The 17,268-nt window shown below is 44.4% G+C and overlaps 1 protein-coding gene across 10 annotated transcripts in view; it reads right to left on the bottom strand.

The window, feature by feature from the left end:
* The window catches only part of NTRK3 (neurotrophic receptor tyrosine kinase 3), a 364,980-nt gene that overhangs the window by 123,001 nt on the left and 224,711 nt on the right, over positions 1-17,268 (bottom strand). For all 10 annotated transcript variants that reach the window (XM_053272596.1, XM_053272592.1, XM_053272593.1 and 7 more), the window contains exon 12: positions 14,370-14,558. In XM_053272596.1, the coding sequence (XP_053128571.1) occupies positions 14,370-14,558 (189 nt within the window). The remainder of the gene's footprint in view (positions 1-14,369; positions 14,559-17,268) is intronic.

The following is a 17,268-nucleotide window of genomic DNA, read 5'->3' on the forward strand; positions in this document are numbered from 1 at the left end:
ACAGCTAGGGGGACCAAGTTGAGCAGGCCTGGTGTAGACAATATAGTAGTGGGCTAGATGGATCTGACTGACTTGGTAGATGACAGCTTGCTATGTTCCGGATACTCCTACTGTGTGATTTGCATCTGCATGCTTGATTTTTCCTAATGTAAGGAGCGTGTGCAGAGGCCCCAGTCCAGATCATGGTGCGAGCAAAGGTAAAAGCCATCTTGCCACACTCTCAATCTGTATTCCTCTCTGGTGCTGCATGCTAGTTGATTGATTGATTAAGTGCCATCAAGTCGGTATCGAAGCTTAGTGACCACATAGAGAGATTCTCTCCAGGATGATTTGTCTTCAATTTGGGCTTTAAGGACTCTCAGTGGTGCATTCATTGCTGTCGTAATCAAGTCCACCCACCTTGCTGTTGGTCATCCTCTTCTTCTCTTTCCTTCAACTTTTCCCAGCATGATGGACTTCTCAAGGGAGTGGAGTCTTTGCATAATGTGTCCTAAGTATGATAGTCTGAGCCTGGTCATTTGTGCCTCGAGTGAAAATTCTGGACTGATTTGTTCTAGGATCCTTTTGTTTGTTTTCCTGGCTGTCCATGGTATCCTCAAAAGTCTTCTCCAGCACCACAGTTCAAAAGCGTCAATTCCTTTTCCATCTTGCTTCTTTAAAGTCCAGCTTTTGCATCCATAGAGTGTCATGGGGAAAACCATGGTCCAAATTAGCATGCCAATCCCATGCTGGGGCGGGACCCACCAAGCTTGCAACCCCCAGTCATGGAACAGGCATATTGTCTAGTTACTACAGGGATAGGCAAACTTTGACCCTCCACTTGTGGCTGAACGACAACTCCCATAATCTGCAGCCACATTTTATTGTCGCTGGGGGTGATGGGAGTTGTAGTTCAGCAAAAGCGTTGCCTACACAGACTGGCAGCGACTTGTCCAAGGTTACAGGATGGAATGTCTTGGCACTCTGGCACTGAGCTATGGCCTCATCCCCAGACGTGTGGAGAGAAAAACACCCGAAAATCACAAGTCTAATCCCCAGTCTGAGACCTGGGGAGACACCGTGCAGCTGCTCACATCTGCCGCACCCACTTTAAGAGGCAACAGTCCCTGGCCCTAAAATGCCCAAACGTGCAGGGGCGAAATCTCCTGTCCTCTCCTCTCCGCTTCTCCCTGCTCCAATTGTGCTTGTCCTGCCCGTAGGGATGCTCCATCCAGCTCTCGATAGTCCCCATAAATTACATGGCGGTGATGTAAAATGACTGATACTTTTAATACAAGGGGGCTGTCATTTATTTATTAACTGGCGACGGGCTCTGGAGGCTAGGCCTGATGCATTATAAATCAGCCACATTCCCGGCTATTAAAAATTCATCCAATTCATAATGTAGGACGTTAGTAATTTCTTTATTAGTCACGAGTGCCAGGGCTTCCCCACCCCCACTTTTGCACTTGGCTACAATGGACTTTTCTTCATTGGAAGGTAAAGATCAGCTAAATCCCATGGAAGTGAGGTGCAAATGGTGAATCTGGGTAAAGGAGAAACGTCCAATATTGATGAACTTCAATCTTTCAGAATATTAGGAAACAAAAGGTTTTGTGTGTTTTTTTTGCAGGGCTGTTCAACTTTGCCCCTTCAGAGGTCTTTGGACTACAACTCCCATCATCCCTAACCACAGTGGCCAATAATTGGGAATGATGGGAGTTGTAGTGCAGCATCTGCAGGAGGGCTGAAGTTGTGCAGGCCTGGTTTATTGCAATGGTTCTCAAACCTATATTTTGTATATACCCTTTCAGGGAACACCGACTCATCCATTCTTAAGAATCCCTGAACACCTACATTGTAGTCCCTGCAGGCTGCAAATTATTCTGGGACATTTTATAGGGCATTTTATAGGGCATCTGCAATCCACCTGACTTAAGGTGACACTAAATTTGTCTTAAAAGAGAAAGACATACCCTATTCACATGTTATGTTCAAAATTCATACAATCTAGTAGGGATGTGCAATTTGATTCGTCCCCAAATTGATTTGGGTTGAATCGGGGGCAATTCGCTGATTCCACCTCAAATTGAATCACTCTCATAATAGAGGGCCTGATTTGGTGTCAAAGAGAAGCACCTTTTAATGTGGTGATTCTCTTTATTTAGCAGGGGGAGAGTAACTGGCCCTCTCCACCCCCAGCATAGTACCTGCAGTGACTGTTGATGGTGTATATCTAGGTTTCTGGTGGGTCTTTCCCAGCCCTTCCTGGAGGTGCTGCCAGGGGTTGGACCTTCTGCATGCAAAGCATATTCTCCCCCACTCAGTTACAGCCATATCTTTCTCGAGCATCCCCTTCCACAATCACCAAGGGTGCCAAGCTGGGAGTGTGCCAATTTTAGTTTGAAAAATGCTGTTTAAAAAACCATGCCATTCCAAAAGAACATTTATCCAATTCAAAAACTGCAAAAGGTGTATTATGTTATGCCTTTTATAAAAAGCAACTGATAACAATGAGAAAAAAGTTAAGTGTGCAATCCAGGATCCTCAAGAACCCAGGTCTTGATTACGCATACTCTTTTCTCCTCCCAGACACTTCCCAATAATATCCATATTAGTAGTCGCTTCCTGCAGATTCCACTCCTACTCCCCACAAAGTCTTCTCCAAATGAATAGAACACTCTTCTGCAAGAGTGCTGTCCAATCCCCAGTTCTACAGGTTTTCTCCCACTCTGTGTAAGCGTTTCAGTTTCATGGATGTGACTCTAGGCAACAAAGTCTGTGTGCACAGACAAGGGAAATGCATAGGCATGTATTGCAGAGGTGCCTCTACATGCGTGAATTAAAGTCACATACCACACAGTTCTGGATTTTCTTTTTTAAAAGCCTCAATACAATGCACATGCTCCTTGGACGTTGATCAGAATTCCTGTATGAGAAGATGTCCATGGTTAAAACCTGTTCATCGGTCCAGGCCACTGGGAATACACAGGAACATAGGAAACTGCCATCCCAAGTCAGTCCTTTGGTCCATCTAGCTTAGTATTGTCTACACAGACTGCCAGAGGTTCTCCACGGTTTCAGTCTTTCCCAGCCTTGGGAAATTGGGTAGAATGCTTGTCCTGTAGGAAATTTAAGAGTTTCTCTCTACATAAGGTTGGCTGGTGGAGTGCGGGGGGGTGGGGCACAGTTGAATAAACACTTGCACTATTTTTGCTCCATACTATCCTTGGTTGGTGGTATTAATAAACTGTTGCATTTGTTATAATAGGAACACCAGAATCTGGTCATTTTCTCGTGAGTCATTATAGCAAATGACCTGCAAAGAGGCTCTCATCTTCTGAACAAAAGTTTCTCTCTGCTGAGGATGTGGCCAAACCCAGAGAGAAACACTTACACTTCCTTCAGTCCTACCCACATTCTGATCATAAGAACCAGCCCGCTCTCTCGGTGTGTGTGTGTGTGTGTGTGTGTGTGTGTGTGTGTGTGTATTACCATGTATTTACAGTTTTCTGTCATTATATTTAATTACTTGATTAGTGTGAATATGTGTAATTACTAACTTGGAAGATACAATTATGCTGGGGCAGAATATAATAAATGGGGTTATAAAAATGTTCTTTGGAAAGATGCCTGCCCAACCCATGTGCTGAACCTAGCTGTCTTGACATGGCTGAGGAAGTGCCCGTGACATTCACAGCAACAGAAATAAATGGAGCCGCTTCCAGTGAATAGCAAGACACATAATGCCCGCCCCCAAGCATCTGCACTCCTGGGTTCATGAACCCCATTTCCCCTCAGTTTACTCAACTTCCCCAAAAACATATTTTCTCCCACACAATGGTCCCCAAACACCCAAGTGAGGAGTCTCTCCCCAAGTTCTCCTTCTGTCTGCACAAACCCCACTCCCATTCCTTGAGTTCAATGCAAAGGTAAGCTCTCCACCAGGAGATCAAGAAGAGTGGCCTACCTTGCAGGTTACTGTGGGGATGGATGAGATAAAGGAGTCATTTTGAAAAATTCGACCTTTGGGCATTTTACCCACACTGATGCTCAGGGGTCCCTCAGCAACCAATTTTGCCCCAGAACTTGTACGCATTGCAGAGGATTTCAAAGGGATGTTTTAGGGCACAGGCTCAGTTTATTGATCACATGCTGGCCAGTCTTGTTCGGCCTTTATTGTTACTCTACATGATCCTCCCAGCATCCACCGCCTTTCCTGAGGATGCTCAGGAACAAAACTATGTCATCATGCAAAGTAATTCTGAGGGGGATTCTGGGGGGGGGGAGGCGGATTAGGGCCACCAGCTGTCTGGAGAGGTGCTTCCTCTGGTAAATGGCCCCCCATTCCACCCACCCCTCTAAGAACCATCCAAATCCCCCTTCCAGTTTTGCTGCCCATGTCACACAAGCCCTATATACATATCATGTTCAATGCACATAAAATGCACAAACAATACAATCACTGTATGGTGTACGCAGGTACAAATCTGTATATATGTACAGATATTCATACATTCCACTCAACAAACATATGGGGAAAAAGTTCCTGTTGGTACCCTCCATTTGATGGGACCTGTATCCAGGTTCACTTTTAAAATGAATGCAGGTACCATCCAGGGGTGTGCACAAAACTAGTATGCCCAGTTCGGTTCGAATCCAAACCAGATTCGAACCAGACCAGGCATGTTCAGTTTTGTGCACATCCACCCCACCCCACCCTGAACAACCCCCAGTTCAATTCAAGTTCAGGGGTTCTACTATAATTTTTGACCCAGCCATGCAGAGGCCCATTGTGCATGCGTGGCAGCCTCCAAATGGCCACCACAATTACAAAAAGGCCACCCCCCTCAAACCGGGTCATGATGACACTGTGGGAGGCCAGCAGGGGTGGAGGAACCTCCGGAGACACACAGCCCCATGGCTGTGGCAGCGCCCCTGGTGGCAGTGAGTTTTAGTTTTAAAAAATATGTATATAAAGTAGACCCCCCGAACTGGCCAGGGGTGTTTGGATCAAGATCTAGCCAAACAGGGACAAGTTTGGTTCGAGGCCAGCTCGACGTCCAACCCTTGAACTGGGCATGTTCGACGTCAAGCTGGTTCAAATTCAAATCTGTTTGCACACCCCAGTACAGTCATTCACTCAACAAACATGTATATGAGCACAACATATACATGTATATCATGCCTGAAAAGGGTTACAATTCTGGTGGTCCAGACTGGATATTGGATGTTGGGACTCAGCTCCCCAGGGAAGGCTCGACTCAGGCACCAGACAGAGCACATATCCTCAGGCCTAGCAATGCACACACTGACATACAACCTGGATGATCTATCCAACATCCAGAAGAGAAACAAAACAGAAAAGTGGACTATCCTTGCAGTTTTCAATCATTTCCCTTGAGAGTGAAACGATGGTCAATGGTTTTTGTTTTGAGTATGTCTTAATTCAAATGCTGCACAGTTGCCAGAGCCCAGACAAAGTTTCCGTGGAGGCTGGATCTGGCTCCCAGTCTAAACAATGTGGTTGTCATAAAATAAGAGACACAATGCATTAACTGGAGTGACTTGGACAACTCGAGAATCCTAAAATGGAAATTACATCTGAAGACTGGCAACCCTCCAGATTTGGGAGACAAATCCAGCAAATAGCATCTTCTGCCAGATCCACACACTGTGTGTCGGTCTCCTTGCAACGTCTTCATTAGCACGAATGCTGGAGAAATAATGGCAGGGACATTGCCTGCAGCCTGGAAGATATGCCCCAGCTTAGGCGGGTCCCAGAGAGCCATCTTCCCAGAGAGCCACATTCCATATTTCATCAGCCATTCCATTACACAGAACTAAGTGGCATGGAATAACCATCCGTCATGTCCCTTCCCCTCCTTCCCCTCAAAGTGATAAGCGATGTTTGTTAGTATAGGAGGTGACAGAAATCTTTATCACAGCAATGTACCATTAATAGCGCATTAAGCATATAGAGTTCTCTCTCCTCATTTCAGCTCAATAACCTATATTGGCATGTCCTTCAGCCAGAGTAGGATCAGCAGGATCGCCTCCTTAACCAGGTGGGTAATGCCAAAGGAAGAAGGACAAAGAAGCTATCATAGGAACACAGGAAGCTGCCTTCTACCGAGTCAGACCCTCGGTCCATCTCACTCAGTATTGTCTTCACAGACTGGCAGTGGCTTCTCCAAGGTTGCAGGCAGGAGTCTCTCTCAGCCCTATCTCGGAGATGCTGCCAGGGAGGGAACTTTTAACCTTCTGCATGTAAGCGTGCAGGTCCACTTCCCAGAGCAGCCCCATCACCTGAGGGGAATATCTTATAGTGCTCAGGCATGTAGTCTCCCATTCAAATGCAACCAGGGCAGACCCTGCTTAGCAAGAAGACAATTAATGCTTGCTACCACAATACCAGCTCTCCCCCGTCCTAGTCCAACACTCTAGCTGTGATACCATGCTTATAGCCATGACACCATGCTAACCTGGCAAGGAGGCACCTTTTCAACATGGTGATTCTCTTTATTTAGCAGGGGGAGAGTAAATGGCCCTATCCAGCCTGAGCACAATACTTCCAGTGACTGTTGCTAGTGTCTATCTTACATTTCTTTCTAGATTGTGAGCCCTTTGGGGACAGGGAGCCATCTTTCTTATTTATTTATCTATCTATTTCTTTCTGTCTTTATTATTTTTCTCTGTAAAACCGCTTTGGAACCTTTTGTTGAAAAGTGGTATACAAATATGTTGATGTTGTTGTTGTTGTTGTTGTATAGTCAATTAATTGACTTGCTCCATGTGCACATGCATATGAGGAAAAAGCAACCCTTCTGAATGTTATTTTTAAGCCCATTCTTTATTTCTCAGTCATGTATGCCATTGCAAGAAATGCCATCTTACTCATCCCCCCACTCTCACACAAGAAGGAAAGCCGTTTCCACGATGGTACTTGTCTTCAATTTGTATAAATACTTGCAATAATAGTAATACCTATTATTTAAAATATCTGCTTTCTGATTAACCAGTGACACCTTTATAGACAATCAAAATATTTCAATAAACCTAACCAATCAACTAAACATTACTTCTTTCATAAGAATGTCAGAAAAGCCCTGCTGGATCAGACCAAAGACACATGATTCAGTCCAGCATCCTGCTTCACACAGTGGCCAACAGATGCATCTGGGAAGTCCATAAGCAGGGAAAAGAGGATAACCACCTTTTCCCTTGGTGCTCCCTAGCACCTGGTGTTCAGGGGCATGCCCCCTCTGACCCTAATGGAAACATTCTATCCATGCATGTTGACACTGATCGCTCTATCCTCCATGAATCTGAGAATTTGAATGCTGAAGAGTAGCTGCAGCTTAGAGTCACAGAGCACATCCGTTGAATGCAAAGGGTCCCAGGTTCAGCCCGGGACATCTTCTGATTAAAAGGATCTAGGTAGCAAGGCCAGAAAGACTGCTTTCTGAGACTTCTCAAAGCCCCTGCTAATTGCACTGAAGGTGGCTAGCTGGATTCTCAGCAGAAGATTCACTGCAGCTTGGTGTATCCTTTAAAGGCCTATCCGGACTTCAAACGTGTGTTCAAAAGATCCCACTTGTCAAATTAGCACACATCACCAGATGCTGGGATGGATGCAGAGAGGTCTCCAGCTTTCCTTAACAGCAGGGGACTTAACTTCCTAAGGAAAAGAACTCTCCCTAATACTTTCATAGGTATGAGTCAGTCTAATTCAAAAGCTCCTTTACGTACTGAGTTAGTGACAGAAATGGTAAATTGGCTGAACAATTATGTAAGGCACCATAAGTGCTCCACTTGGAGCGGAAAGAAAGAGCTGGATGCTAGACATGAGGCTTCCATTTTAGGTAGCAGCGGCCATTTAGCACAGTATTTAGGTTGACCTCTAGGTTTTGTTTCTATTGGGGATGAAATCTAAAGTTATGAGGCTACATACTAGGGGTGTGCAGAACGTTTGGAGGATGGATGGTTCCATCTCGAAACAGGCCATTTCAAATGTTCCAAGGTCAGAGCAGAACACCCCTAAAAGGGGAGGAGGCTGTTCTGAGCTTGGAACGAAATGACCAGTTCCAAAGTGGGATGTTCTGACCCCGTTGCAAGAGCCATTTTGGAAGCCATTTTGGAATGGGTCATTCCATTCAAACAGACCAGGTTGTTCTGTCAGAACAACCAGCTCATCCGATTGTTCCGATGGAACATTTAGTGTATTTTCCGTTCCATTCAGAACTTGGAATGGAACACTAAATGCACTTTGTGCACAACCCTACTATATACCTGGATCCAGGTGTGCACAAGCAATATCCCATGACTAAATATGCTTCTGTAACCTATTGCATGGATCAGCCTTTGGCAGAAATCTTAAGCACTCGGAAACGAGTCCTGTTGAAATCTATGGGACATATTTCCAAGGAAACAAGGTTAGGAACAGATCACTTTTTTAAAAAAGCATCTGTGCTCATTCCTGGTTAGAGGATTGCCCATATTAAGTCTCTACAATCCCTCCAAAAAAAGAGTAGGATGTTTAATTACAGCCTGGCAGTACAAACCAAGCCATCAAACACAGTGATTCCCAACCTTGCATCCTCAGATGCTGTTGGACTACAACTCCCATAAACCCCAGCCACAATGGTCATTGTAGCTGGGAATGAAGGGAGTTGTAGTCCAATGATATCTGGGGACCCAAGGATGGGTACCCCTGATCTAGCAGTCAACGCATTCAAGTTGAGGGGGAGAAAGTGAATCGGTCTTTGATGATCATGCCAGATAATAATTATGATTGAACAGATAAAATCAAATCAGGGGCAGGGAGAAATCCCCACCGCTCATCCCACCAGCTTTTACTGCAGACACACCACTGGAACGTCAATGTCTTGAACACCACCTATACCTGGTGAGCAGCAATAAATTGCTGGGGTGTTTTCTTTTTTATGTATTCTGGCATGTGTGTCTTTTGTAAATTTTGTAATTTAGAAAACATGCATTAAAGAACTGAGTGCAGCATTCACTACCCTCAATGTGTCGGAGCTTTCATTTAACAGAAGTCAAGTTTCTAATTCATAAGACCTCAAAAACAAGCTGCTCTCACTTTCTTGACTAAATGTACATGACCTAGGCTGGATTACGTATTACAGTTAAACCTACTTACCAAAATAGAAGGACTCTGAATTTAAGACGGCCCCCTTAAAATACTGTATTGACCTGAATCCAAGATTAGTTTCCCCCCAAGTTTTCTGATGTTAGAAATCAGGAGGTCAGATTCAGAATCCTCTTCCTTTTGGGTAAATACAGATATAATCTGTATTTAATTATACAGATATAATCTGTATTTAACCTCTGTTTTTAAAGGGGCTCGTCTTAAATTCAGGGTCATCTTCTATCCAGGTAAATATGGTAGATATTAAATATAGGTAATACCTGTATTCACCTGAAAGGAACAGGGCTCTGAATGTAAGATGACCCCAGATTTCTAACATCAAAGAACTTAGAAAAGCCCAGTCTTGGATTCAGTTAAATATGGTATCCTATTTTTCTTCCATCATGGAATTCAAGGTCAGGGTTCCCAAAAGGTGGACTCCCATTCAAGTACTGGACAGACTCAGTTCTGCTTAGCTTCAGCAAGGCTGCAGTATCACATGCCTTCAGATCATAGCGATGAATGGTGGGGCATGTAGACTCTACTTTTTGCTTCCCAAGTTTTAGCCTGTGAAGTGTTTTAATCCACCACACCAGCATTGTGCAGGATTCCTGCCAATCCCAAATGTCCAGACTGGCCTCTGGGAGGCTTTCCAGAGCATGGCAAACAGTAATCCACTGAGTCAACCAATGTCATGCACATAAGCACAGCAGCTGGCATGCTTTAGAAATGCCATCGAAGACAGCAAGAGAAAATACCAAGCCATCACGGTTCAGAAAATACCCTATAATGATGCATTCTAGGAATGCAAACAGAGAAAAGGTTAGCCTAGAAAGGGGGCGGCTGCTCATGCTGCAGTTTCTCCATAGTTTTCTCTCTCTAGAAAACGACTCCACCACCCCCTAGACACACACACACCTACTTGGTACAAACAGAGCAAAAATAAATACATTTAAAGCAAAGTCAAAGCCGAGTGCAATTAAGTGGACACAGCCCATTGCTTGGGTGATTGAAAGGCTGCCACAGTTAGAGGTGCTCACTCCAGATTACAGGCTTCCACTCTTCTTCTCCCTCTCCCAGCTATGGCATGTGCAAAGCACAGAGCAGTCCCAAAGCGGGGTGGGGGAGGTCCGTAATGGGTGGAAGGAACCATGCTCGCAACAGCCGCAACTTTTATTTAACAAGCCCTTAATGCACACTTCTATGCTTGTTCTGTTTGTGTTGAGGAACTACAGAGAGGACAGGGTTCCCCTCAAAGTGGGGCTCCTTTCACTGTTACATAGGAAGCTGCCATATACTGAGTCAGACCCTTGGTCCATCTAGCTCAGTACTGGCAGCAGCTTTTCCAAGGTTGCAGGCAGGAATCTCTCTCAGCCCTATCTTGGAGATGCTGCCAGGGAGGGAACTTGGAACCTGCAGATGCTCTCCCCAGAGCAGCCCCATCCCCTAAGGGGAATATTGTACAGTGCTCACACATGTAGTCTCCCATTCAAATGCAACCAGGGTGGACCCTGCCTGGCAAAGGCGACAATACATGCTTGCTACCACAAGACCAGCTTTCCTCTTATGGAAACCCTCCCCAGCTTTGGACTCGACTTGGGACTGAGCTCACTACACCATGCTATTTTCCCAAAGGCTCAGGGAAATTTATTTGTTCTTTATTTTAAAATATTTATATATCCCCTGCCATCACAATACTGCTTGGGGTGGCTTGCAACAACAAAGCAATACAAATAGTATAAAATTAAATGCAGAACAGTAACATGGATAAAACTCAATATTAAATCAATAAATTGATTAAAACTGGACCAATTAAACATTAAGCAGCCATCCAACTGTACTGAAAAACTTTTAAAAGCCTCTCTAAACAAATGAGTTTTAACATCTTTTTAAAAAAAAACCCTAAAGGAGGGAGCTTGGCAAAGCACTTCTAGGAGGATGTTACAGAGCTGAGGGACCACAACTGAGAAGGCCCCATCTTTTGTTTCTACCAACCGCTTTTACACTTTTGGAGGATCACAAACTCAAACCTCTGGCACCTTTAGCTCTGGTTTGGCATTATGTCAGAATGGGGCCACAGAGTCAGATGACTGCCTTATACACAGGTTTGGAGAGTTAGGAATGGATGCTGCCTAGTGTAATGTGAATATATTTAAGTATAAGTATACTTGAATATAAGTATTCATATTTGTATTATGTGAATCTAAATGTCAGGTTGTCAAACTGACAAAGCGGGGGTTCTCACCTTTGGTCCCCAGAGGTTGTAGGACTACAACTACCATCATTCCCAGCCACAACAGTCAAAAGGTATTGTGGTTGGGGATCATGGGAGTTGTAGTCCAACAACCTCTGGGGACCCAAGGATTAGAACCCCTGGACTAAAGGATATTTTTAGCTGAATTTAAAAAAACCCCACAGATTATAAAACCATACTTGTTTAATCAACTACAAAAGTAATTCTATATCAGCAATTGATTAAAAACCAGATAATTTAGCTGACCAAAAAACAGAATATCTGATGAAACATTTGCATTTTACCAAATATCTATCAGCCAATTTTTGAGATTCTGAAGGACAAGAGAAAGAACTTACAATGTAATAGAGAAAAACGGTGACTCAGAAGAAATGGCCATCTGGAAGAGTTTGGTTTTTTTTTATTGCAGTTACAAACTAGACCAAAATAGCCCCAAAACTTAAAAGAAGCATATACTTAACTTTCAGGTCCGCTGATTAAAATTGGCCCTCAATTATAATCAAGGCTAAATGGAAAGTAACTGCCCCCCACCCCCACATTCTTGCAGGCATTATCAGCAGCTCTAGAAAAACCCCATCACCAGTTCTTTTAAAAAAAAAAAATCACCAGCTCTGCCTTTTGGTGATTTTTGGCTCTCCTGAAAATGGTCATTTGAAGAAGAAAAAAGTCCCCAGTTGCCCTCAGTGATGTCATTGTGCAGTCAAATCTAATAGCATTGTGAATTCTTTCCATTTTACTATGGGATCCCTAGTTGGTTGAGATTACACTTGTGACTAATTCAAAAGAGGAGAAGGGGAAGGGAGGGGGGACAGCACCCAAACCAGCTGTATTCAACGAAGATAACATCACAAAACAGGACTGAATAACGGTGGATACTCACAAAATCTAAAATGAAGGATTTTTCCCCCACCCCTATTAAAATTGCAAATTTGGCCCTGAAAGTGGTAAATGTTCAGTACAACCTTACTTGCAGTTCAATCAACCACAGCTGAAGTTGATTAAACGCATGATTAAAGCTTCCATCCCTGCTAAAAGGTCCCAGAACCTATTGCCTGTTAGATAAGAGGACACAAATGTCTAAAAATTCACTTGAACTCCAAGTTCAATTTCCAACCCACACTCTGTCCAGCCCTAACCAACCAGCAAACATAGGCCTGGCCATCTACTGAGTAGGGATGTCCATGAAGCACTTTGTGCATGGTCAGGTTGAGGGTGGAGAGCGGGCGCTTTATAAGGAGGAAGGCAGGTCTTACCTGACCCTCCCTTGCTCCTCCGTCACCTCCCATGGCTGTATTAAACAGCCACAGTGTCTGTTTTGAAAAGCCATGCCACATGGCTGCTTTTGCGCAGGAACAGGAAGTTCCCTGTTCCCAGGTGCCCACGGGCGGCATCAGCACATAAATGGCATCTGCGCAGGCGTGGTGGTGGAGTGAGGGAGGGGCAAGTAAGACCTGCCTTCTTCCTTTTAAAGCTCCTGCTCACCCCCAGCTGAAAATATTCGGCTGGGGCCACTCGGAGTGTTCCAGCCCCTTGAATTCAAGGTACTGAAATGCTTCGTGTACATCCCTGCTACTGACAGTGGCTGTTCGCTTTGGACTTCTGATACAACCCACCTCTAGGAGCAAGACAACAGTGACATTTCCCGCCCCCCTACTGTCCTGACTAGATGTAGGAAACACAGACAAAGCCAAGCATATGGATGGAAAGCATATGAGACGGGTGGGAAAGTGAGGCAGAACCTTTCATATGGTTTGGTTTGGAGCCCTTCTGGAAAATCAATAAAGCTGGAGTTTGGTGACCAACAATACATGCCCTAAGTCATTATGTTTTCAGCTACGATGGATTTATGAGGGCCCCTGCTGAACTGGAAAAAATGAGTTCTCACTCAGTACAGACGTTCTTTACTTTGGGGGTGGGGGGGAATCCCTGTTCAAGGATGGAGATTCCTTTTTTTAAAAAAAGAGGCAATCTTACAAGAAACAAAAGGCTAGAAATGAACCACTGGACATAATGATTCAGTTATCCAAAATGGCCCCATGGGTGTCTGCTGCTTTAATAATAATAAGGGGCCAGTTACTTTGAAAATTGGACAATGTCCATTGGTCCTCTTTAGGAAAAAAAGTGCACCAATCTCTGATCTGAGACCAACAAATCTGAAACCACAAGACTTTATGAACTTTCCCCATGACTTTATGAAAATAGTGACGTTACAATTATTAGTGGAAAGCAGAAATCCAGGCCTAATTCTATAAAGGGCCATTTGCAGACTTCTGCTGCTCTGTATCAGTTATTTCTCTTGGCAGTCTTTGGAATAAGAACCCGTGCTTGCTGCAAACTATGTCTTAGGAATCAGTTCTTTGGGGCCATTTCATGCTATGCAATGCTAACATTGTATCAGTTCTGATGTTCTGGCTGTGTTAATTACTGATTCAGTTATCCTGAGTGGTTCACTTTTTACCTCTTGTATCTCTATGCACAACCACCATGGAAGAAACGACTTGACCCTTTAGATCTCTTCCTTTTGGTGTTTTTATACTGCCGAACTTCTCACTGCTCACCTTTGGGGATATTCTCTGCTTAAGATGACAAATGTGGGGATTCCCAGGAAGACTACATCGGAGGCCCTTTGTGAAACTTTATATCAAAGAGGCCTTTGAAACCCCTGAATCTCCGCTCTCCAGGATTCTCACTGGGATCTCTTGTAGCATGCCCAAAGCAAGCCAGCATCTAAGAAGCTGGCACCACAGCTAAAGGAAGTTATTATTGGAAGTTAAACAGAACAAGTCACCTTTTGAAGCACCTATATGTATGTTGTGGTTTTCAGGACACAAGATTCACTTCTGGTTTCTGGACCATACAAGACCCATTTTCCTCTCCCTCCAAACTTCTTGCTTCTCTGCTTGCAGTTCTTCAACTCATTTCTTCCTGACTACCTTCCCTTTCTTCACCCTGACACTCAGAAGAAGAAGAAAGAAAAACACTTACACGTATCCGGCTTGTGACAATTGTGACCTTGCCGAAAGTACTGTGGGTTCTCAATGACGGGGATCCGGGTCATGCCAATCACCACTGTGTCGGGGCCAGCATCCAGTGATGAAGGTGTGGTGATACCATGATTGATATGATGAAGAGGGCTGGCAGAATCTTCTTCCCCACTGATCACAGCCACAGGACCTGGGGAAAAACAGAGGACGTCGTGAAGAGACAGGACTTCTGGTCCCCATCCCAGTGCTTTGAGCATTGTTCCATCTGCAGATGTTTTATCTTGGGGTCACACAAATAACCTGGGTCACACAAATGGCCAGTGTGCATGTGCAGAGGTCAAAGAAATGGCCTCCATGCCCACATAGGGGCCTGAAACGGAACGAAGACGGCCCAAGCCAGCAAGTTGGCAATGGACACTGGGTGGTGCGGAGGCTGACGCGGGTCGGGGGAGCCTCCACCATGACCATCTCGGCAGCAGTAGTGAGTAACTATTCCTTTAGGAGCCCCTCCACCCGCCCCTGTTCCTGCTACTGGTAGGGCTCCGAATTGGGCCTGAACCGGTTCAAATTCCAACCGAACCAGTTCCTGGTCCAGAGAGTGGCAAAACCAAAACAGTACGGACTGGCTTGAATCCGATTTGGATTTGAACCAAGCCGGGGAAACCAGTGTTGTGCATATCTCTAGAACCCATCAAGACGCTACACTCGTCATGTGGAATCACATCCTGGCGATGAGTTTTCCAGAACTCGCCACATGAATCAGGGCTATCGTGATGTGAATTTGCCCACTGTGGAGCCATATCAAGTAAGCGTGTTTTTAATTATTAGCTACTATTTTATTTCATTGATATTTTTACTGGGCTCTTTGGGGTCTGTTTTGTTAGCCACCTAACAAAGGCAGGATATAGATTTCTATCATAAATAAATAATCACTGGCATTTGGAAATCCTGCTGCAGAGGCCCCAACCCACAGGGAGAATTGCTTTGAACAATATGATCCAAATGTGGGACGCTGCTGGTCACAGTGGTTCAAACCTGTTTGCTTACTGCAACATCTGGATTGGCTCTTCCTTAGGTAGAAGGACTGGGAAAAGCCACCAGAAGGACTTGCTCACTTGGCAAGTCCTGATCTGGATTCCCACCTCCATAGTCTGTTGTAATGTGACCTAAATAGGTGTAACCGACGTACTGTTGCCCACTTTATCCCTACTTTCATTTCCTCCCCTTGAAAAGCGGTATATAGACATTCATCATATTTGTCATATTCGTATCAGTTTTAGATTGTTTAAAAAAAATATATCTGTTTTTTTCCTATATTTTAACTGTTTAATTCTTGGTTTGTTTTATGCTGTAAACCACCTACAGACTTTGGTAGTGGGCTGTATACAAATCTATCAAATAAAATAAGCAAACAAATAAATGAAAAAAACATATAAATAAATTGTGAGCTCATGGGGGCAGAGACCTAATTCCAACTTTGGGCAGATGTGACGTAATACTACAACCACCACCACCTCCACATTTTTCTCTCCCGCAAGGTAACAATAAATCAATCTTTATTTCAGTCAATGACCAGAAACAAAAAGAAAACAGACATTTGGTATAACAATCCCACCACCACCTAGTCAACCTATCCTCCTCATTCATTCATTCATTCATACATTCATTAATTTGATTTCTATACCGCCCTTCCAAAAATGGCTAAGGGTGGTTTACATTAAAATAAAAACAATTAAAATAAATTAACAGTTAAAATCAAAAACTATTAAAAAAAACAATGAGGCAGTTCCCACGATCAGTGGGAACCATTGAGATGGGGTTTGCGAGGAGAGCAGGCTTAGCCTGTTCTCCTTGCAGACAACCTGTCAGTTGGCTGCGGGCAGCCAAACCGGCTGCCCGCATGACTGCTGGCTCCTTTACAGAACCGGCGGGGGCTGGGGAGTTTGAGGGCTGCGCACCCCCCAGAAACTCCAGTACGCCCTGCGCAAATGCGCCGAGCATGCTGGAGAGACCCCCCCCCCAAGCCAGGATGCTGCATTTAGCCTCCCCGCCGGGGGTCTCCCCGTGAGTTGCTGCGGCGTGGAGCCGCGGCACGGCAACTCACAATCAAAAAAGCCGGGTTAGCGGAGTACTCGCTCTGCTAATTGACTAAGGGGAGGGGTGTTCAAGCAGGTGACCCGCTTGCAAACAGCCGGGCTCGGCTGCAAGCCCTGTGGTTCTCACGGACATACCAAATTGGGCTAGGTTCCCTTAGCCTGATTTAGAATGACCGTAAGAACAGCCTCAATATAAAACCAATTAACAGTTCAAACATTTAAAACAGTTCTAAAACCCTTTCAGTCTTTAAGTTCTTATTGAAGATGTTTCTTTTCCGCTAGGCATTTGCCCATCTCTCTCTCCTTCTCTTATTTTAATTTAAAATCTCGGATGCTGCTCTTGTCTGTACACTGCCCTGAGTCTGTGGATTGGGAGGTATATTAAATCTCTTAATGAATGAATGAATGAATGAATGAAAACAAAAAGCAAAGCAAAGCAAAGCAAAGCAAAGCAAAGCAAAGCAAAGCAAAGCAAAGCAAAACAAAACAAAACAAAACAAAACAAAACAAAACCAGGCCAACCAGAAAACCAGGCCAAACATTTACAGTTTTAAAACAGTTAAAAAACCCTGGAAGGCCCATGATATCCCTGCCATGGGATCTGATATCCAGTCTGAGGTAGTGTACTACAAAATCATAATCATGGAAATTGGAAACACCATTTGGCCAGGTCCTCCATGTTCCAATGCACTACCTGTAGGTTGGTTGCAACAGCAAGAGTTGTGGATTGGAGTCACAACAGTGTTTAAGAAGACTTTGGTAGCGTGCTTATTAACATAACCATCATCAACAACAACAGTGGTT

The sequence above is a fragment of the Hemicordylus capensis genome, chromosome 10, assembly GCF_027244095.1.
Source record: "Hemicordylus capensis ecotype Gifberg chromosome 10, rHemCap1.1.pri, whole genome shotgun sequence".
In the NCBI taxonomy this organism is placed as follows: domain Eukaryota; kingdom Metazoa; phylum Chordata; class Lepidosauria; order Squamata; family Cordylidae; genus Hemicordylus; species Hemicordylus capensis.